This window comes from Polypterus senegalus, unplaced genomic scaffold (genome assembly GCF_016835505.1).
Source record: "Polypterus senegalus isolate Bchr_013 unplaced genomic scaffold, ASM1683550v1 scaffold_2850, whole genome shotgun sequence".
NCBI classification, from domain to species: Eukaryota; Metazoa; Chordata; class Cladistia; order Polypteriformes; family Polypteridae; genus Polypterus; species Polypterus senegalus.
The window spans coordinates 2,517-25,000 of NW_024377321.1; the positions used below are offsets into that span (position 1 = coordinate 2,517).

The 22,484-nt window shown below is 41.5% G+C and overlaps 1 protein-coding gene and 1 long non-coding RNA gene across 2 annotated transcripts; both read left to right on the top strand.

The window, feature by feature from the left end:
- Positions 1–681: 681 nt before the first annotated feature.
- On the top strand, positions 682–14,083 carry LOC120519297 (sialic acid-binding Ig-like lectin 14; the record flags this gene model as incomplete). The annotated part of the gene is made up of 7 exons (XM_039742422.1): positions 682–862; positions 1,069–1,347; positions 4,141–4,407; positions 4,637–4,902; positions 6,762–6,858; positions 7,404–7,464; positions 11,782–14,083. Coding segments are annotated over 4 exons (792 nt in total), but the record flags the coding sequence as incomplete, so codon positions are not given.
- A 2,674-nt stretch (positions 14,084–16,757) lies between these two features.
- On the top strand, positions 16,758–22,174 carry LOC120519295. Its single transcript, XR_005631438.1, has 3 exons — positions 16,758–17,834; positions 18,244–18,305; positions 21,809–22,174. It is a non-coding gene; the product is annotated as an uncharacterized LOC120519295 (long non-coding RNA).
- Positions 22,175–22,484: the final 310 nt, after the last annotated feature.

A 22,484-nucleotide genomic window follows, 5' to 3' on the forward strand; every position in this document is an offset into this window, starting at 1 on the left:
ACCACAACTACAGGCCCACTCAGAGCCACTTGAGATTGGCTGGGGGGACTGAAACAGTCAGGATGGGCCAAGCGTCTGCCATTAACTTCACAAAAATGAAAGATGAACTTGCAGAGAAAAGTAAATCCTTCAAGTTCATCCTGTTTCATTTCTGGGGTCCATCAGAATGTTTAACTCTGAAGTCACCTGAGCTGATCTGAACTCCTGAGTGCCTGCAGACGCTTTGGTCCACTTGTGTCATCACTGAAACGACACGTCAAGTGAACGAACATCGAGAAACGACACAGAGATGAGTAGAGAATCACACGCTTGTTCAATTATCACGTCCATTTATTTTAGAAGCACATTCTGAATATTTCATTTATTTCTTTCTGCTGATTTATAATTTTAAGTAATCTGAGTTTCTAATTCTGAACCAGAAGGAGCTGATTGGGGTGGACAGGCCTGATGGTGGATGTCAGGGTTAGGGTTGCATTTCTTTAATCTGCCATCGATTTGTGTTTTCATTTTTCAGCTGCACTTTGTAAAGACGACTCGATTTCACTGCCCGGGGGTATTGAAGCTCTGGACGGCTCCTGTGTCTTCATTACGTGTTCATTTATTGGAAACAATCCATGTTGTAAAAATCAGATCGGAGTTTGGATAAGTAACGATCAATGGAAAGGAAATGAGGTGTTCAGAAAAGACACCTCAAATGGCACCTGGAAAAACATCAGAGTGACAATCGGTGATGTGAATAAGAGAAACTGCAGCACACAGCTGGACAGAGTTGGACCTCAGCAAGAAGGGACGTATTACTTTAGGACTGAAGGAACATATAGCTATACATTTAATAAAAATGGTGTTAGCATTAAAGTGACAGGTAAGAGGTCTGTTATTACCTGACCTTTCAGTCCTAATGATGACAGTAACTGAGCAGCTCAGTCTGATCTCCTCCATCATGTCTACTTATGTCAAATGTCACCTCGTCACTCATTTCTCAGCTCACACACACTCACTAACGGCACTAAAGGACCAGCATCTCTTTCAACTTCTTTCATTTAATTTACAGTTGTCTCCATTTTTCAGATAAGCCACTGATCACTCCAGTTGTCCCAGCAGTGGAGGGCACAGTCACCAGTCTGACCTGCTCTGCTCCATCTTCTTGTACCAGTGACCCCCTAGTTCTGACCTGGGGTGACAAACTGAATGGGGAAAAAACTGAGGAGTCCACGAGGGAAAATGGAGCCAAAGTCACTTCTGTCCTGCGTTTTACTGCGTCACACGTCCACCACAACAAGACGCTCACCTGCACAGCGAGCAGCCGAGGACAACGCTGGACCAACATGGCCACTCTGAATGTCACTTGTAAGTCACTTTTCATGTAGCAGTGTCTGCTTATCAGACAGGATGAAAATGGAAGCCATGATGAGAGTTGAAACCACAAACTCCAATGGCTGAAACAGTTCTGCTGTGCAAATCAAGAAGACATCTTTCTTTCTTTCTTTCTTTCTTTCTTTCTTTCTTTCTTTCTTTCTTTCTTTCTTTCTTTTCAAATCATCCTTCCATTACTGTGTGTGCTCTCACAGGTCAGACTGAGGCCTGGTCGCTTGTGTTTCTTCTTTGCTTCTCTTTGGTCTCAAGTTTGACCTCTGATGGCTCCTCCTGTGTGGCTCTTCTTGTTCTTCTGGTCCCAGTGAGACACAGCAGTGGAGCCAATAAAGTCACATGTGTGTCACCCAATTGGGAGCAAATAAACGGTGTGACTCAGTGGTGCCCCCTGCAGGATGAGATGATCTGTCACTCTGCTCTACTCAGTATACGCAGCGGCCTTCTTTATAGAGATAAGAGGCCAATTTAAGTTCAAACAGGTGATCATTAAATGAGTAAAATGGACGTTAAGGTCTTTCTCTCTGTTTTTATTGGACATTTATCTACTCAAAATAGTTGATTGTCATTTTAATTTAGTAAAGCTCTTTTCTTATTTATGTGTTATCATGGGGTGAGCAGTGCTCAGTAATTATTATAATTATTACAGTTATTGGCTGGTCTGCTCCACACACTGAGACTAACGGTTTGTATATAAAAAGTCCACCATTCACTTACATCTCCCTGCATCTTATATGAACAGTTCACAGCAAGAAAATATCTCCAAACATATACTGTTACTGCAAAGTGTCATTTCACTTGAAAATGAATACCTGGATAAAAAGAACTTTATTTGGCTTTTAACAGAATCTCACTAAATAAATAAATATACACGACAATGATTAAGAAGAAAGAAACCTGAAAAAAGAAGACCTCTAGCATGGCAGCCCCGGCCCAGTAAGGCGCTATACAGGCGGTGGTATAATGGGGCCCGCAGTGTTTCCTGACACACTTCTGGTGAATGATTGGTTGGCTGAAGGCGCTCAGCATTGTTGTGTTCTTCATCATGGCACTCAGTTTGTCTTCATTGTCACTGTCACTACCTCCAGCAGGTCCACAGTGTGTCCAGTAACTGAGCCTGCACATTCGGTGGGCCTCTCCTGAAGTGATGTCACCAGACAATGAAGCCACCACATTGAAAGTCACACTGGACATCACAGAGTTGTAGAATTTGTAAAGGATGTCACTTCCCACATTGAAGGAGTGCAGTCTGCTCTTGAAGAAGAAGAACCTGCTCTGCTTTGTCTTCTGTAGTTCCTCTGTATTATGAGACCAATTTAACCAGTCATTGATGCAGACCCCCAATTACTTGTAGAAGTGGACCACCTCTGCATTCATTCCTTGAATAGTGAGCGGACATAAAGGCTGTTTGGTGCGGTGAAAGACCACAACCATCCTTGGTTTTGCTGAAGTTAAGTTGCAGACAATTCTCAAAGTTCTCCCTCTGATTCATCTTCCCCCCCCCCCCTTATCAATATCCTCCATTAGTGCAGAATCATCTGAGGATTTCTGCAGGTGTCATGGCCTGCTGTTATATTTGTGGTCTGAGGTGTGCAGAGTGAGGAGAGTGGCAGACAGGCCTGTTCCTTGTGGTGTTCACACAGTCCTTAAGCCTCACAAACTGCAGTCTGCCCGACAGATAGTTCATCCTCAGGACACCACAAGCTCATCCACCTGCATATCTCAGAGATGACCCCTTAATAGGGGTGTTGAAGCCACTGGAGACATCAAAAAACAGAATCCTCACAGTGCTGCCAGCTTTGTCCAGGTGAGCATACGCCTTTAGGAGCAGACAGATCGCTGCATCCTCCACTCCAATCTTTGCTCAATAGACAAACTGCAGTGGGTCCAGGTGGTCTACCACAAGAGGACTCCTATATTACCAGGACCAGACCCTCAAAGGTCTTCATTATGTGAGACTCGTAAGTGCCACTTGTCATTAAGTGAAGAGGCGCCTGCCTTCCTGGCAACAAGAACAATGCAGGATGTTTTTCACAGAAGTGTCACTTTCTGAAGCCTCAGGGACAGATTGTGACAGGTGACAAAGGACACCACAAAGTTGGTCAGCACAGGCTTTAAAACTTGATGATTGACTCCATCTGTGAAGCCTCCTCAGTGTTCTCCTCACTTGGTCTTCAGTTATGGAGATCCCATGCTGATGGTCAGAGGTGGACTCATCACTAGCCATTCCAGTTGATGTGGAAGGAGTTTCTGATGTAGTAGAGATGCTGTGAACGGAAGAAACTGATCATTGGAAGAAGGTGGCATTGAGATCTTTTAAAAAACTGGTTCAGGGCGTTAGCTTTGTCCACAACCCCTTCTCGCACCTGGGTCCAATAATTCTGCCAGGTCCACTCCAGACATCTTCCTGTTATTTTGTTCCTAATTTTTCATTGTTAGCTTCCTTTCCCTCACTCAGTTTTTTTTTCCAGCAGTTGCTGGGTGTTCTTCAGAGCCTCTTTGTCGCACCGTCTGATTTGAATGCCATCTTCTTCTTAGAAGAACTTTTAGCTCCTTAGTAATTTAGGGTTTGATGCTTGGAAAGCAACGCACCATCTTTGTGGGTATCACTGTGTCGACACAGACGTTCCTATAGTCTGTGATGATGATGATAATCTACAACTATATGGTCACCTTTAACAACAAGTAGAGCACATGTTAAAAAAGCTTTCCGTGGTAACAAATGAAATCCTCTTCACTTTGATGGCTGATAATAAGATTTTGTTGTTCCAGATTCTCCAAAAAACACTAAAATTACAGGCCTTCCTATCCAGAACATACCAGAGGGGGGCGCTGTGACTCTGAGCTGCACCTCCAATGCAAACCCGCCCAGCAGCTACACCTGGTATCATGAGAGGGGATCATCTGTGACCCAAAGAGCATCTGGACAGGACCTGAACATCACAAACGTGACCCTCGGTGATGGTGGGCTCTACTACTGTGAGGCGAAGAACCAACATGGAGGGGAGAACTCAACAGCAGTGACCCTCAATGTCCAATGTAGGTGTGTTTTAGTTCACAGCTCAGACAAACAGACTCCATCAGCTTCTGTATGAGTTTATATCTTTTAAATGATTTGCTCAAAAACCATCTGAAATAAAAACAGTAAATGATTTTGTGGACGTCTTCTCATTTTGAACAGTGCGGAGATCAAAATTTAAAAGGCTGCACAGTCTTTAGTGTGTAGAAGTGGAAATTCTTATCATGTGGTTGTTTTTTCGTCTTTCAGATCCTCCAAGAAACACCAAAGTTACAGGCCTTCTTGTCCAGAACATATCAGAGGGGGCGCTGTGACTCTGAACTGCACCTCCAATGCAGACCCCCCCAGCAGCTACCGCTGGTATCATCAGAGAGGATCATCTGTGACCCAAAGAGCATCTGGACAGGAACTGACCATCACAAACGTGACCCTCGGTGATGGTGGGCTCTACTACTGTGAGGCGAAGAACAAACATGGAGAGGAGAACTCGACAGCTGTGACCATCGAAGTAAAGTGTAGGTTCAGCCCCACTCTCGTAATTCTGACATTTTCAAATCATCGTATATGTCTCAGAGCTTCATAAAGCACAAGTCAGTTTCCAGCGTAGTAAATACGAGACGAAGCTCAGCCAGCACACTGACAGATCAGCTTTACATCTCGAACAGAAGATGTGCATACGAAAACAAAACAAAACACATAAAAAATTGATAACAAAATGAAACCAACCCTTTAAAGCAAGAACCAGGAATCAAAGTCGAAAGAACAAAAAGGATCAAAACTGAAGTAACACACAAGATGAGAGTAAATAAGGTTTTGGTGTCTGCAGATCGAATAAGGAAATGATCTTAAAGTTGTCCTGTTATCCTGTAGTGTCGATAATCATGGGACGTGACCTCAGGGGCCTCAAGCCTAGAAACACCCCAGAAGAGGACCTATCAACATGGCGGTGTCTGAGGACCCAAAATGGAGTGCAAGACGTTGTGAAACAAAGCAAAAAAAAAATGGCAAATTAGCAACAAAGAATTGAATCATGACAGTATATCATTGGGGTTGGTGGTGTCAGAAGTTTCTCCTGCACTTTGCTGACATTACACTTCTACGCCATCACCTCAATAGGACAGGAGTGGAGTGGAAAAGGTCACAGGAGTGTGAGGAAGAGACTGACAAGCAGAATGAGATGTTAGCGTTACCTCATGTCCTCGCGCATCCACAGATTTCAGTTAAAAGTCCATTGCAAATGCAGGCAATATGGGAATGGGGTCTTTACAGTTGGAAAGAGATGGTGCCTTCACTTCTCAGCTGACTTCTTCCCATACTTTGGAGCACCTTGTGACGTCAACATGACTTGTTATTTACTCCTGGCATGGCTGGCGTTTGCTGCTCCTCTATCGATGGATCTTTCACCGTGCCAGCCTCTCACTGCGCTGTCAAATCGGTCAGATCAGGTCTGCAGCTACCTGCGGCTGACTGTGTCTTATGATAAGTGGGTCTTACTAAACTGCTCCCCTGGGATGCCCTATCCAAATTATAACAAGACGCCACACATACAAAGACACAAAATATGAGATCAACACATGCAAGTACAGCCTACAAACACAGGACGATCGTGACACACTGTGAACAACACGAGTGACAGTTACCAGTCCTGACCAAAATTCATTCTGATGATGTGAAAGTTCAGCTAAACACAGTATAGAAGATGGAGAAGATAAAACACACAGTTGGCTCTTACTGGCTCTTCCACAGCCTGCAAGCAGCCCACATGTTCAGGTTACTCCTTCCTAGCTTGTCTCACCACAAGTAAACAGCCCAGCACTGGATGGTGCAGGACGGGCCTCCATGATGGTGGGTCATAAACCCTTCAGCCCAATACGTCTCTCTCTTCCTGTAACTACTGAGGTCCTGAGGGCACAGTGGAGGTAATCCTGGATAGGCCGTTAATCCATCACACTAACTCATACAAGGCCAGTTAGGAGAAGTAATTGAAGAAACATTCACTTTCACGTGAGGAGAATGTTCAAAATCTATAGATAAGTGCTGCTCAGGCCGAGTGTGTAACTACCAGCATCCCAAAGGTTTATGTCATTCTTGAGCTTAATTGGGTGAAGCTAAGTGTGTTATGTTGAAATTGGCAAAAAGACCCACAGACGCAGGCCAGGACCTTCACTGGCCCACCTAGAAGAGGCTCACACCTCATTAGTGTGCCTCCCCAAGCACAACCTGCAGGCTTTGAGCTGATCAGGCCTCAAATGAAGAAACTGACTTTGAAAGTTCAGAAGACCCCTTAAAGGCACAGTGGGAGTCCAGAGGTTTGGTGTTTCATGTCTTAAAGTGAATGTCTTGTTTAACGCTTGATTCTTGTTGGTCCCTTCAGCTGCACCTTCCTCCATTGCTCATCTCGTGAGTCTTGGCCTCGGGTCGGCTCTGCTGCTACTGCTGCTGCTTCTTCTCCTGGTTTGGTGTTTTAACAAGTAAGTGTGACCTGCAATTTAACTTCTTTATTCTGTCCATTTTAATAAGCGAAACCACAGATGTGAACTTTGAGATGCTGTCAGCTAAACATCAACCCTAAAAAAAGACGACTACTGTACTATTAAACTGTCAGTTCCTGGAAAACGGCTTCACACTAAGCTCATGTCGCAAGGGCTTCAAAATATCACAGATCTGCTGAGATGGCTCAAGTGTGTCCTTCAGTTTCACATCCACTTCCTCCTGTAAAGCTGGGCGGTCCAAAGCCAAATTGGGAGGGGTTGTGCTGCGTATGGAGAGGCTTACACTGACCACAAGCTATCCCAACATGCACTTGGTGGAAGTGTTAGTCTGCTTAGGAGGTGGTCTGCATTTGATACAAATTAATTAAGTTATGATTCATGTGTGAATATTCAATGACTTTAGTGTTCTCCTCCTTTTTCCTTGGACATGTTTAATAACTCTTGCCAAAATTTAAAGGCTTTTTTGCTTTTCTTTTTTTTTCTTTTATTTTGTATTTATTTATTCTATTTTTTATATTTTATAGGAAAGTAAAAATGAACAAGAGAGCCAAGCAAGAACGAGAAGCACCTGACGGGAGCCAACAGGTATGAGCACTTCATAATAATCAGCCTCCATTACAGACGACAATGTGAGTCTCAGCTGTGTTGAAATAGTCTGAAGTTAACTAAAGACGCTGCTTTGTGAAATGTGAAGACACCATCATGGAGGCTCTTTGTACCCCAAATAGTGGCAAGGAGAACAAATGAATAACATCAAATTATTTATTATACATAAAACATGCAAGAGAAAGCACACCACACAAAGAACAAAGAGAAGAAACTCAAAAATCACTGATGGTATCTTAAGTGGGCACACTGGGCATCAAGTAGAACGGCTCACTCAATTATCTATCTATCTATCTATTATATAGTGTCTTTCCTATCTATCTATCTATCTATCTATCTATCTATCTATCTATCTATCTATCTATCTATCTATAGTGCCTTTCTATCTATCTATCTATCTATCTATCTATCTATCTATCTATCTATCTATCTATTATATAGTACCTTTCACATCTATCTATCTATCTATCTATCTATCTATCTATCTATCTATCTATCTATCTATCTATCTATTATATAGTACCTTTCACATCTATCTATCTATCTATCTATCTATCTATCTATCTATCTATCTATCTATCTATCTATAGTGCCTTTCTCTCTCTCTATCTATCTATCTATCTATCTATCTATCTATCTATCTATCTATCTATCTATCTATCTATCTATCTATCTATAGTGCCTTTCTCTCTATCTATCTATCTATCTATTATATAGTACCTTTCACATCTATCTATCTATCTATCTATCTATCTATCTATCTATCTATCTATCTATCTATCTATAGTGCCTTTCTCTCTATCTATCTATCTATCTATCTATCTATCTATCTATCTATCTATCTATCTATCTATAGTGCCTTTCTCTCTATCTATCTATCTATCTATCTATCTATCTATCTATCTATCTATAGTGCCTTTCTCTCTATCTATCTATCTATCTATCTATCTATCTATCTATCTATCTATCTATCTATCTATCTATCTAACAGGCATTACCCAGATATATATTAATGGATAAAACAATTTTTTTGGAAATTCAGCATGGCTACACATAACCCATGATGAGAGGCTGCAATCCTGTGACGCCATGACACTGTTAGCCAGATGAGTTCAGAATGAAGTGCTGTACGTACTTTTGCTTTTGGATGAGTTTGCTCCGTGCCCTGAAGCCATCCTCCCATCAGTCCTATACACTCCTGCTGCTCTGCCTGCTGGGTATTGCAGTGCCCACATCAGGTTGCCCCCCCCCACCGCGCCCCATTATCACCCTTTGACAAACAGACAATATTTTTTGTTGGACCAAAGCCAACATGAAAAATAATTGAGTCATTTTTGCATGACTGGCAAACAAGCAATGGGACACTCAATAGGCGTACACTTTTATTTACAGGATGCAGATGAAGTTCCTTCCACATCCTTCCTCATATACCTGAAGTCGTGTCTGTTTATTATATAGTGCCTTTCACATCTGTTTATCAGTGTATCTGCCTATTGTAATACATTCTTGTCTGTCATAGCACTGAAGATTGGTGATGGACTGCGTGGTGGTCTGATGTATCACTATTATTATTATAATTCTAATTATTATGTAGTCCAGCATATTATTATTATTTATTTGGCACCTTACCTCATTTGAGATACAATCGTCTCAATTTCTTTTATTTAATTATTTTTTTTCTTCAATTGGAGCCCAGGCAGCCGAAGTGACTTCCTCAGGGTCACACAGTGGTGTCAGTAGCAGGCTTTGAACCCACAGCCTCAGGGTTTGAAGTCCAAAGCCTTAACTGCCAGGCCACGCTGCAAGTTCTGATTTTGTGCCCTCGTTACACAGGACATGCCAACTATGACTGCTACTCCTGTTATAACAAACACTCCTTTTTTATCTTTTATCTTTCTTATTAAAAGAATATCACCAGTATCACTGTAGTTCTCCTACTATAAATTGTGTCATCATAATAAATCGTGTCATTATATTGGCACTGGTCAGTTTCATTGCACTTCTGTCTGTTTATAACATTCTCTAAATTTGAATAAAGGAGCTAGGAAGAGCGACAGTGAAATGAAGAACAGCAGAACCAGCAGACCTGTTTACGCAGTTGAGGGGGATTCATTTTCATTAATATTGTAACACCACGGGGGTCTCTTCAATTCATGTCTTCACCCCCCTTTTTTAGTCAGCGCTTGGTCATTGGTGAGCCTTCATTATTTAAGGTCACTTTCAGAAAACACTCAACTTCTTCAGGTACACTCAATAAGTGTTGCTGACCTCTGCAATTATCAGAAATTCTGAATAAAGAAGGCCATTCTGGTGTCCTGCGTTTTACGGTTATGGTTTAATGCCGTAGACAGATGTCCGCTTTTATATTTATTTTTGTTTGCAATCATTTGGAAATATAAACTCCTGAAGACCTTAAATCAGAAGCAGGGGCATCTCAGCATTAAAGGTGGTGGTGGTGGGACTTGGCACCACCAGAGGGCAGCGTTGTGCAAAATAACCAATATGTGTCCATTAATAATTTAAGTTTAAATGTAAATAGCAAATTCAACTCAATGAAACCTTTGCAGTTTTTATCATATAATCAATGTAGTTTTATGTAAGAAAAAGCTGTGAATTCACCATTAAGTGAACATTTCTTTGTAACTTCTCAACTAGATACAGAGAGATATGAACTGATGGCTGTGCCTTCCTTATCTATTTATTTCTTCCTTTCACTTTTGTTAATAATTTTTTTTGAAGTTTCCTCTTGTTTTGCCAAGGTAGGCGGTAATCCTCTCCCTTGTGGGGTGTTACTAAAATGCGTCTATTTTTGGATCTTTTGAAGCCAAATCCCCATTTGGTGTACGCTGAAGCCGACCAGCAGAGTAGGACCACTTCTGGGGAGGCCACTGGGACTCGGGTCTGCTTCCCGACTTATTTCTGGAGGCCTCACAAGCACTTTGTTCTTTTTGTCTTCTGCACACACCGACATTGCAGATATCAAAATAAATCTCGTTACAGTCGTGAGCCTTCTGGTGTTTGGCCCCTTGTCTGCTTTTGATTTTAACTCCTGGTTTCGATTCCACTAACAGACGTTACTGGGACTGTTTTCCCAGCTATGGCTTTTGATTCGTTTCCCATCCATCCAATGGGCCGACAATTCTGATTAACCTGCTTTATAGATGGCACAACCGCATTGTCAGCGATTCAATTCTTTGCTAACAACATTCAAAGTGCTTGTAGTTTTTGCTAAAATGTTGTTAAAGAAAAACTTCCAAAAAATCTGAGTAGTGCAGGAAAGTGAAGAACGTGAGTTTCTGATTTGACCAATGAATGAGGAGGAGAGACGGGTCTTTATTTCAAGAGCTCGATCCCAAATGAACGCACTTCTCGTTTAGGTGCCACTCTGATTTTCTGGAAGTGTTTATTTCATAACATTTCAACACAAAATGCACACATTTTGAACATTGTGAGCGTACAACTGGACAACTGAGTAAGCAACGCAAGATTGGTTTTTGGCACACGTTGTAATATTTCTTGCTGTTTGCCCCCAACTTAAGCCCATTGCATCACAAACTTTCTTATCTCTCACCTTCATGACAACATGAGATTTTCACAGCCATCATTACAAACGCATTATTAATAACTAATTACAAAAATGATCAATTTTGGGCCGAGTTTTGAAGATCAGGCAATGCTTGCACCTTTAGGAATTTCACGATAATACGACGATTTCTTAAAAATATGAACTGAGGATTTACATGTAATTGCAGGCTTTCGTGGGTCTGCCCAAATAAAAGTTCTGTAAAGTTACTTTTGGCATAGCAGGACGTATCATTTCCGGGACGTTGAATACTTGCTTTGCATTCGTTGAAGTTTAGTTTTATTGTTTAAGTTTTTCTTCACACAGACACAATGGAGTAAGTGACCGAGTGGTGTGGTAGACTGCAGGACTTTAAGGGCCTCGACTTGAAGTTATTTTAGAATTAGGTGGACAGGACTGGCGAGCTTTGTTGGGCTGAATGGCCTGTTCACGTCCAGATTGCTGTAAAGTTTTAATGTCTGCACCCGTCCATTTTCTGTGGATCACAGACTGAACTTTAAGAAACGAGACTGTAGATCGTGTGGCAGACATTCCACTCCGTGTTGGCACAGTATGTTCATTAAACGATTGGCAGTATTCGTATCAAATGCCAAATTCAGTGAAACACCTCAATGGCTGTGCTGTCTTCTTCCAGCTGATAGACAAAGAACGTTTTAGTTGACCTTTCTTGACAAATCCCATTTTTGCCATAATGTTTCTCTTTTCATTTCCAGAATTCCTGTACAGAGACTGACCAAAGAGGAGCAGGAAGGACTGAAATTGAACCTGCCAGCCCTGAAAAACATGGCGTTCTTTACACTTCTATTAACTTCTCTAAAAAGAAAAATAAACAGAAACAAGAGAGTGATGATGTGTATTGTAACACATCCACAAACCGCTCAAACAACGATGTCGTATACGCTACTGTTAAACGTTAAACACATTGGAGAAGCTCTGCAGTGTAAGTTTAGAATAATCTTATAAAATCAGTTACCTAACACCAAACATGGCAACCAACAACAAATGTTAAAGCTGAACATCCCGCATATTTGGACATCAAGAGTCGAGACACAAAATGACTGAACTCCTATGTCCTCCACCCATTGCCTGTTGTATCCAGCAGGAGGTCCAGGCTCCATGGAGAGTATTCTTGTAGACCTCCAGCCATACTACGGTAGACGTATTCCCTCCCTTGTGATCACATTTGAGACATTCAGACAAGAAATTACGGCACTGAAGAAACTTAAACTATGAATCTGCATTTAAAGGAAGCTATCACTATCAACCACACATGATCAGCTGAAGGAAGCCCATAGGATAGTATGAAGTCAAGTCAATAATTATCCTTATTGATTCATCAGAATCTCGATACGGACTTGCTCAATGTTGTCGTTGGTTGTGAACAAGTGTACCGCTCTTCACGCTTAATGTTTGCCCGGCCATTTTTAAACTTCTTAATCCATTCACAAACACTCCACCAAGGTAAAACGCTGTCTTCAAATTGAAGACTTGAGCGTACCTTAAGTTCATAAAAAGACAATTTCTGCTTACTGCTCTGCCTTTGGTGGAAATGGAGAGCAGAGAGACCCTTTGTACAAACCGACTGATCAAGATCACCACTGTTCTACTGTGACCACAGACACACTGTGTTTCCACATCTGCTCAGGAAAGCTGCACAGCCAACCGAAACAAACGTATCACAAAAGTGTGCGTAATCGCTGACTTACCTTTGTACATTTGACTTAAAGGTCTTCGGTGGGATCTTCGGCTATTTTACATCCATCTTCAGGGGAGATGGAGAGATCTTCCAAAGGGATGGACGTCAGGGAATGACTTCTATTTGTTTCTGATTCATTAGATGATTTCACTTATGTTGTACACTTAAAGCTGCCCCTTGTTGCATTTTATACTAACAAGCACAACATTACAAGCAAAGGGAGGGTCAGAAACAACAGCAACAATTTCTATCATACAAGAGTGTAGCTCAAAGTGCGTTACAAGGTACTGTCAAATCTCACATACTGTATAGCGCACACTCGTGTAGAATGAGTTTTCAAGATTTAGGGTGGATGTCGACATTTGTTGACAGGAGGGATGAGGGCGATAATCGGCTGCAAAAGTTGAAAAAACTCACCGTTACAATAAAAGTAGACTCTCTTTGATTGGAGGAGCGTTAGACTAGTTGACTTGTGACGTCTAATCCCTGTGTGTGCATGAGTAGTGATGAGCAAACGATGGCAAAACTGGCATCGACATCTGGCGAGAGAGAATCGAATGCACAAAGCAGCATACTGAGTGGATGATGTTTTTTAATATTTTTTATTATTTTGAATTGGATTCTGACATGTCAGACTCTGATTTTGGTGTGCGTGATTCGGAGATTGAGATCAAAGACAAAAGTGTGATAGCGGCATCAGCTGATTGGTAGGTGATGCGTCTACGGCAACATTCGCCTGGGAGGACCGCCACTCACAATGACAAGAGGTACAAACCAGATTGCATCATACTTCAACCTCAGCTGCTGCTGCTCTTCTACCGATGCCACCCAGATATGGCGAACACACCATGAGAGTGGCTACAGAACCAGCAACAGACATTTTATGTTGATTCATATGTGAATCCATTGCTTTGTGCACTTTTCAGAAAATAGCCCTTCACCCGTTCACCACACAACCGCTGCAATAGACACACAATGACAGTGCACTGATTTATGTGAGAAATTATTGCTTTAAAATGATGTCTCGTCTATAATGCACACTCCCTTTTTTAGTGAACTAATATGAGTAAAAGTTGTGTGCATTATATATGAGAATAGCTGTCCACCGTGGCTTTGCCTGTGTAGTAGTGAAACAGGACAGTAAGTTGGGCCTCACCTGGCTCCCCACTCCTGACGTCACGCATGCCCCTCTCCTCGGCCCTCAGCCTCTGTCTACATTTAGCACGACTATATCACTTCTGCAAGTGAGCTAGGACTCTTAAAATGATGAGAGAAGTCGCAAAATCAACCGGAATGTTCAAGCAAATAATAGAAAAAAACTCGGCCTAAATCCATGAAGTAGTTCTCGTTTGTTAGCTAAGCGGAGGTTAGTGAGTGAGGAGGGCCCCACCTCGTGCCCTCGGCCCACAGCCTCTCTCGGATTTGCGGAAATAAATCAGTACCACAAGCGAACTGTGATAATTAGCGCAATGAGAGAAGTCACAAAATCAACCAGAATGTTCAAGCAAATTATAGAGAAAAACCCGATCTAAATCCGTTTAGTAGTTCTCTCGTGAAAAGCGGACAAACATACAGACAGATAGATGTTGGATTTTATATATAGAGAGATTTTACAGTAATAAAGCGAAAGTCACAAGAAAAGAAAAACAATTAAGATTAGACAAGGGAATTGGGGTCCTGTTTTGGAAAACCCCGTTTAATGGAAGGCAGACAGAACTGACGAGTAGCCTTTCAAGACTGAGACTTTGGTAAAATGAGCCAAGAAACTTCTCAGCTATAGCAGAAGTCCATCCTTTCCTAAAGCTGTGAACTCTGATTTCTTGGGTCCATCTTGGGACCAGACGAGAATGGACTTCTGGTGGTGTAAGTGATGTCAGTGGTCCTCCATTATTTAGAGGCAGAGATGGAAAGGAAGTTAAGAATTGTGTTCCACCCTCACTCTTCCCTTGGCTCCTACTTGATCATAAACCATGAAGTGCTCCCTGGGTATGCGTGTCAGCATCACCTTCCATTGACATTCATAAGCCGTAAGAAGACATTCATCTGAAAGCTGACTAGTTTTGCTTATTATATTTCATTTATAATTACTTGATGTTTTTAAAACCTGAGAAGACTGACTATTTTACCTTTAGTTTTAATTAATGTGTCTTACATTTTTTGTATGTTAAGTTCCTAAAATGCATTTTTTTCTGTACGTTATGTAAGATGGGCACATGTGCATTAAAAGCTAATAAGCCACAGTGTCATATCATGGCAAGTTATTTTTCTCCTCCGGCTAACACTTCACTAATAGGTTTGAGTGTGACTCTTTGATCTTAAACGTCCCCTAATGAGCCGACTGTGTCCAGTTATGGTTGCTTCCTCATGCTTTGATTGAATACACTCGTGACTCTGCTGTCCCACACTGGGATATCAAGCTGAAATGGTTTTGGAAAGAAAACAGTTATGAAAATTTACAAGATAGCAAAGACTTGAAGCCATTGTAACTCATGACGTTTGAAGGGGACACTGTCATGAAAGCGTATGGTGCTAGATTGGCTGGCACAAACACCAACGCAAGTCACCGTAACACTGAACGACTGACTATGTGAGCCCTGAGAGGTGAGTGATCAGTATGGGTGACACCCTCAGTGTCATCACAAATGGTTTGCATGATGCTTGCTGACACCGACTTGACTTGCACCTTGAATTTCATTGTTGTTTGGAGTCAGGGACGCAGTGATGTCATAAATCTTCATAATTTCCACCATTCTAAATGAATGTCGTTGAGTGAAAATTCTACATTTTTTGACAGAAATTAAAACAGTACGCCCAAACCAGGTAGTCTTGAAGGGCATTGCTTTACATATAATCGCATGCATGTACATCAATGTCAGATCAAAGAGAAGAGGGCAGGTTTCACTTGTGTCGTATGTCACCATGGGGTTTGACACAAGTCTTGCATGACTGTCAGATCAAAGATTCCCTCTTGGGGGTTTCAAAAGTGATGTACATAGATGTAAGAACAATCATCGGGGAGAGGGGGGTCCCTTTGGAGAATTCCATGAATTGAGAAGACCCAAAGGACAGTAGTCAGGAAATCCACTGAGATGGAAGTCCAAAAGGTGCTGAAACTGTGGATATGCCAACTACCAGGGGTTTTATAAATATGTGGGTAGCAAAACAAAAGAACACATCCAGGGTGAAGTTTGATACAGAGGACAAAATCTGAAATGAATACGACTGTGGAATGGAAGTGGAATGACAGACTACGATCTGATGAAACCAAAAGTGACCTTCTAGGCCTCAGTCTGAGAGTTTGGTTTTGTTGGACTGGAACTGGCACTGATGGAATTAAAACGCGATCTCCTGGAGCTGTGAGGCAGGAGCTTTAACCAGCAGCCATCCTAAAACATCTCACCATACAATACACACAGCCATACTGATTCGGGTATCTCCATTAATGACTAGAATGAAGAAACGCTCACTCTGGTAAATGCCTGTGCAAAACATTCAAGCTAAGGATCTGTAAGAATAAAAGGTCTACAAAAATATTTGTAATTACATGAAGTACAGAATCATGTTTCCGTATGAAGTTCTCAGTTGTACCTTTGCTACATTGTCTGCATTTTTACAAAGAATCCTTTTTATATCACTGACTGAAAAATCAAAAATGGAAAAAAAAATGACTGTTATGTTATTTCGTAGATCATAAATGAACAATCATCTATCATTTATAGCGTTTCTTTGCTCTCTTTTTCAAGTGTAAATTAACTAAAAAGTTAAAGTCTCATTTTAAAAGAAAGTGAAGACATCTGAAATATAAAGAACCTTAAAATAAGATGAACCTCTAGAAAAAGACGCACAGGTGTACAGAGAAATGATGTGGAAAGAATATCTCGGGGGAAACTCACTTCACACTTTGTTAGCAAGTGTCGAAAAAGAGAAGTGAAAGAGCGATCTGCAGATAAAAAGAGTCTCGGTACAAGTGAGCATCTGCTTCCTCACCTCAGCCCTTCATCTCGTCACACTGCCCTCCAATCTCTCCTTCTTTCTATTTAAATGGCAGTCGTCGCATTACGCCATTCAATGTGACAGCCGTCTTCTGCCACAGCATATTACCTTGTGTGACAGAAGACCAGGAGTTTACAGAGGAAAGAATTCATCAAAAACTACACACCGATGACGAGAAAAGCACACAAATGTTGGTGAGTACTCTGAGAACTTCATCAAAGTAAATGGGCCATAATGGAGTTCTGTCCTGTCGTCCATTTCTAACACAACACACAGGGAGACTTCTGAAGATCTCTAGTGAAGCTGGAACCAGACTAGAGGAACAAAGCCACATACTTGTGGGAATTTGGGAAATAACTGAGAAGGAGAGATTGACACATCTGCAAAAACTCTAGAAGAAAGCTGGAAGGATATGTTCATGTGTCTCTGTGTGAAAACCAGGAGCAAGCGAGAAGGACAAACCAGCACACCTCACATAATCAGAGGCTAAGCTAGAGGAGCAATTCTAGACCAAAAGTAAAAGGAGCAACACACACACACATCTGCAGGAATTCCAAAATCACACCTGAAGGAGAAATCCACACAACTCTGGGAAGTACAAACTCAAACGATAAGGACAAATCTGCACATCTCCAGCAAATCTGAAACCAAACCACAGGCAGGGATCTACAGACCTCTGAAAAATGTAAAACTTCAATAGATTGACTTCTGGGAATTCTAGAATCAAAGAATATGAAGAAGAAATCTAAACATTTCTCATATGATTGAAACCAAACAACAGGGAGACATCTACACACTGCTGAAAAATCCTGGACCAAAATTAAAAGGCGCAAATCAAGCAATACCAGAAACAAACTAGAGGGAGAAAAGCCCCCAAACCAACCAACATTGGATTCTGGATCAAAACTCGATGAAGAAATCCACACACCTCTGGGAATTCTGAAACTCAACTAGCAAGAGAAATCCACAAATCTTCAGTTAATCTGAAACTACAAACTTGGAGAAATCCCTGACCGAAACTAGAGGGGCAGATCCACCATCACGTTAAAGACTTTCTGACAGAGACGGACAGACGAGGTATGAAAGTCGAACCGCGGTTGTGTTTTCTTGTGTTGCCCTTCACACTTTAATCTTCGTTACATACTGTAATTAGATATTGAATGATCAGGAATGTAACTGGAGTTAATGCTGTTGATAAACGTTGAGCAGTCAATCATTTTAATACAAATATTTTCTGTCCAGCAGACCCCCGTGACCCTGTAGTTGGGACATAGCAGGTTGGATAATGGGTGGATGGATAATGAGATGAAAATGAAACCCTAACATGAATGCTTTATCAGGTTACTTCAGCCCGGTGGTATTCTTATTATTGGTAGAAGAAGCAGAAGTCCTAGTAGCATTTTATTTTTCTGATATTCTCTTCACTAACCAAAATAATTCAACGTATTCTGCTGCTCTCATTAATCTGCTTGCTCTGACTTTACAGGCTGTTAACTGATCCCATGTCGCTCACTGGGTTTCTAATCCTACTGTTCAGCCTTTTTTACTGTAAGTACCAGCTCTTTATTCCCTTTTATTACATTTTTATTTTCATTACAAGCCTTGGGTGTCTTCCCACTTCCTATTCATGTGTAACTTTGGCTCATTCCTGTGTGAGTGGACCCTACAATTGGCTAGTGACCCACCTAAGGGCACTTTAAACCTTGTGCCCAATGCTGCCAGTGTGGACTTCAATTCTCAAACATGTGACAAGCGGGTATTTCAAGTTCCTGGTTATCGTAGTGTGGCGTGTATGAAAATCTGCAGGAGAGCTGCCATTTCTGAATGGAGATGATGGCCTGCCAAGGAATAAACCAGATAAGCTTGTAGCATGCATGTTGTGTGCTGAATCTCGAGTTGTGTATTATGGAGGTGTCAACTCCTTCCAAAGAGCCACGTAGGGCAAGGACGAGGACCTGGGCTGGCTTGGCAACGTGAATAATGCACACCAAGCAGTAGTAAGCAAACACCCAGAATGTATGTAGTGACTGAGACGGAGGTAGCGGACATGCAGTACTGACTTACTGATCAGAAATACTCTCGTGTGAAGGAACAGACAAGCGAAGACACAACAAGCACGAACATGGATGTTCATTTTCTGGATCGGCTTATTCCAGTTAAGGGTTTCCTGGAGCCAATCATGGCAACATGGAGCACCACATTGTATGGGATGTGCATGCACACCCGTATTCCCTGATATTGAGACAATTTAGAGTCGCCCTCTGACCTTAGGAACATTTGGCTTAAGGCTGCTTGTGTTAAAAATGAAACAAATGAAAAGGAGTTACACATAGAAGCACAGAAATACTCTGTACTGTTAGATATTAACAGAAATCTCAGAGACAGCGGTGAGTGTAAGACAAATGGACACACAACGCTCGGCTCAGTGTCTCTCAAGTTCAGTCCGGGGGTCTCCTGTGGCTGCCGGTTTTTTCACAATCATTTTCTTTCTAACTGATCTGCTTGTTAAATCAGCCGGTCTTTCTCTTCTCTTAGTTTGCATTAGGTAAACCACAGTGGTGGGACATTTATATATTTGTCAGATATTTGGATGTATTTTGAATTTGTTCTATAGATTAAAATGCTTGACTCTCTTTAGTCCTTTTTTTATACGCCGTTTGTCCCTTTAATTCCGTCCTAATAATGGCAGTTAATAAATAGAGTAGACATTAGATAGATAGATAGATAGATAGATAGATAGATAGATAGATAGATAGATAGATAGATAGATAGATAGATAGATAGATAGATAGATAGTGGGGATAACACTGAATGATGAAAAGCCAGAAGTACTCAGGGTCAGAGCCACCAGCGTCATCGGTAATTAAGAGCAACTTAAATGACCAGAGCACCTGGGAAAAGCAGGTGAAAAGCAATGATGACTTAAAATCTCACAAATTAAGATGAAACAAACGAAATAATAGTGCAGCAAATTCAGTTTTGTTGTAGCAGTACTAGTACAGAGCACCTTAGTAAGGAGTCTTACTTGTATGTTCCTTGTCCTCCTTACTAAAGAGTCTGTGTGTCACTGTGTCACTTATGGCTCATCACAAATATTTTTAGTAATGAAGTCGTTGCTTTGTCATTCCAATAGACGGTGCGTCACAAACACTAACGCTTTAACACCAAATGGCACATAACACAGACATATACATTGAGTGGTGTCCTGCAAACATTCATTTTATTTCAAACCGTCTTAGACAGGTAGCACAGCTAGTAACATTATAAAGTAATTCATGGAGTGACACGAAAGCAAGAAAACTAGAAAATAACAACTTACTTAATTAAGGTAGGAGTCCAATTAAACGTCAAACGATGCAATTAAATACAAATGTGTTACGAGACAGCGTCTCGGAGTTCTTGAGAGAAGGGAAACAAACAAGGAGACACCAAACCCACATCAGAATCGGGGCTGAAAACTGACCAGAGGTCAGAACCATAAAATCAAAAAGTAGGAGGAACGAGAGCCAGAGGCAATGAAACAAAAGGATGTCAGAAAACCTAAGACGAGGTTAGCAATGATAGCAATGGTTAAGTCTTTGGAGGTTTGTCACGAAGAATATGAATGCCACCATATTTATAGCATCTGAAGATGTCAATGACACGGCTATTTTTTTGTTATTTATGCAACACTCTGAGCAGCATCATGTGATCAATTTAAAATTTTTTCAATTCAAGACAAAATAAAATGTAAACCACAGAAATGAAAACCTCATCACAAAACACTATACACTGAATAAAATGACATGCGATAAACTGCCCTGAAACGTTACACCATGGACCCCCTCAGGCCTAAACTTTGTTTGGGGACAGACTGCTGCAGAGGTGGCCTTAGGGGTCTGCATGGGGGCCTAAGGCTGACCAAACCCACGCAGGGCCTCTTATGTCAAACGCTGTTACCGCTATGTGTGGACTGTATAAACCTGCGTACAAATTTAATCAAAATAATGTTAATATACACCGGATTTTCTCATTACAGTATTCAGCTAAATTTTTGCAAGATAATACGCAAACTTTATCAAAATATAACTGCAGAATACAACTTGGCAAATCCACTCAAATGGGACACCTGGATCTCAAAAGCGGGGACCCCTTAGGCGCAGAGTATGAGGCGGTCGGCCCACTTGCCACCCCAAACACCTGTTTGGACTGTAAGCGACAGTAATGAGCACAGGATCTGCTCGTCCCAAACGACTAGAATGAAATGAAGAATGAAAGGGGTAAGGAAATAAAAGAAACTGCAAAAGTCAAGTGAAGTCAAAACCAGTAGAGCAGAGGGCCGCACATCAGAGAGCAAACGTAAAAAATACTGAAGGTTCCTGACTATCTAAGTAGCCTTTCACTAAATAACTAATGAGAATCACAAGGAGTTTTTTTTTATTATTGCTATTTTTATCCCGGATGCAGGCAATGGCTCATGGGTAATTTGAACTCGCTCAGCTCAGCTCTCTGCTCTTAGTCTAGTTGAAGCCAAGGTCAAATGAACATGGACGCTCCACTGCAGGATTGCCCCATTGTGGAACAAGACACCGTAGTGAGATCTCTTAGGTCTGCTTCTGTTTCTTCTCACGTCCTAAAGATGATCAATTCTGATTTCCCCTTGAGTGGGTGTGGGTGTGTGCGTGAGTGGGAATGGCGCCCCTTCCAAGGTTGTTTCATATCCTTGCGCCCAATGCTGCCAGATATAGGACTTTAGTTCCCTGCAGCTCTAAATTATATAAAAATGAATTAACAAAGTTATGTGTGATCACTGAATATTTTTTTTCCCTGGTTATAATTTCACTACTGAGAAGCCTTTAAGTTCAAGTTCATCCTACTTCATGTTTCATATGCCCCTGTTTTCACTTTCCAAGCCCAGCCAAGCAGAAAACAGAGCCTTCTGAGTGGACAGTTGTTCCTGTTTTCTTTACATGACACATCTACTCAGGGGTTTCCACCATGACAGTTACAAAGTGGTAGGTCTCCTTTTTCAGTCTAACATTGACTTCCAGCTTGTTTCTCTTGATATTCAGGTTCACTTGGTCATGTGTACCATGCCAAGATGCCTTCAGAAATCCAAGGTCTGACTGGCTCCTGTCTGGAGATCCCTTGTACCTTCACCTCTCCTCGAACGCTCTCTGAACCAGATGGCATCTGGAGAAGCAACAATTACTGGACTGGGGTGGATGTCTTCAAGAAGGGCCAGTCACTAGGTAACTGGAGGGGCCTGAAGGTCACCATCATTGGTGACTTGAAACAGATGAACTGCACCACACAGCTGGACGGGATCAGACTTGAGGATCAGGGAGTGTATTACTTCAGGATCGAAGGCTATTACTATCACCCTTATCATACACACCCCTTCAGATACAGCTTCACTGATGGAGTTCATATTAATGTTAAAGGTAAGAGTGTGGAGGGTAAGACACGGAAAGTGATAACAAATTCAATCAACAAAAAGTCTAGAAAACATACACCATGAAATCAACTACATCAATAATAAAATAGGGATACAAAGTACTTAGGTTTAAACTATACAGATTGGGAAGGCACAGTTTACTTTCTAATTTAGCAGAGAGAGAAGATGACTGATGTCTTATTGAACATCAGTGTGAATATTTACATCACTCACCTATCCGCTATACATGGCCACATTTATAAGCAAGGACATAAGGAATTTTGAGTAATGAACATGGCTCAGGAGATCTG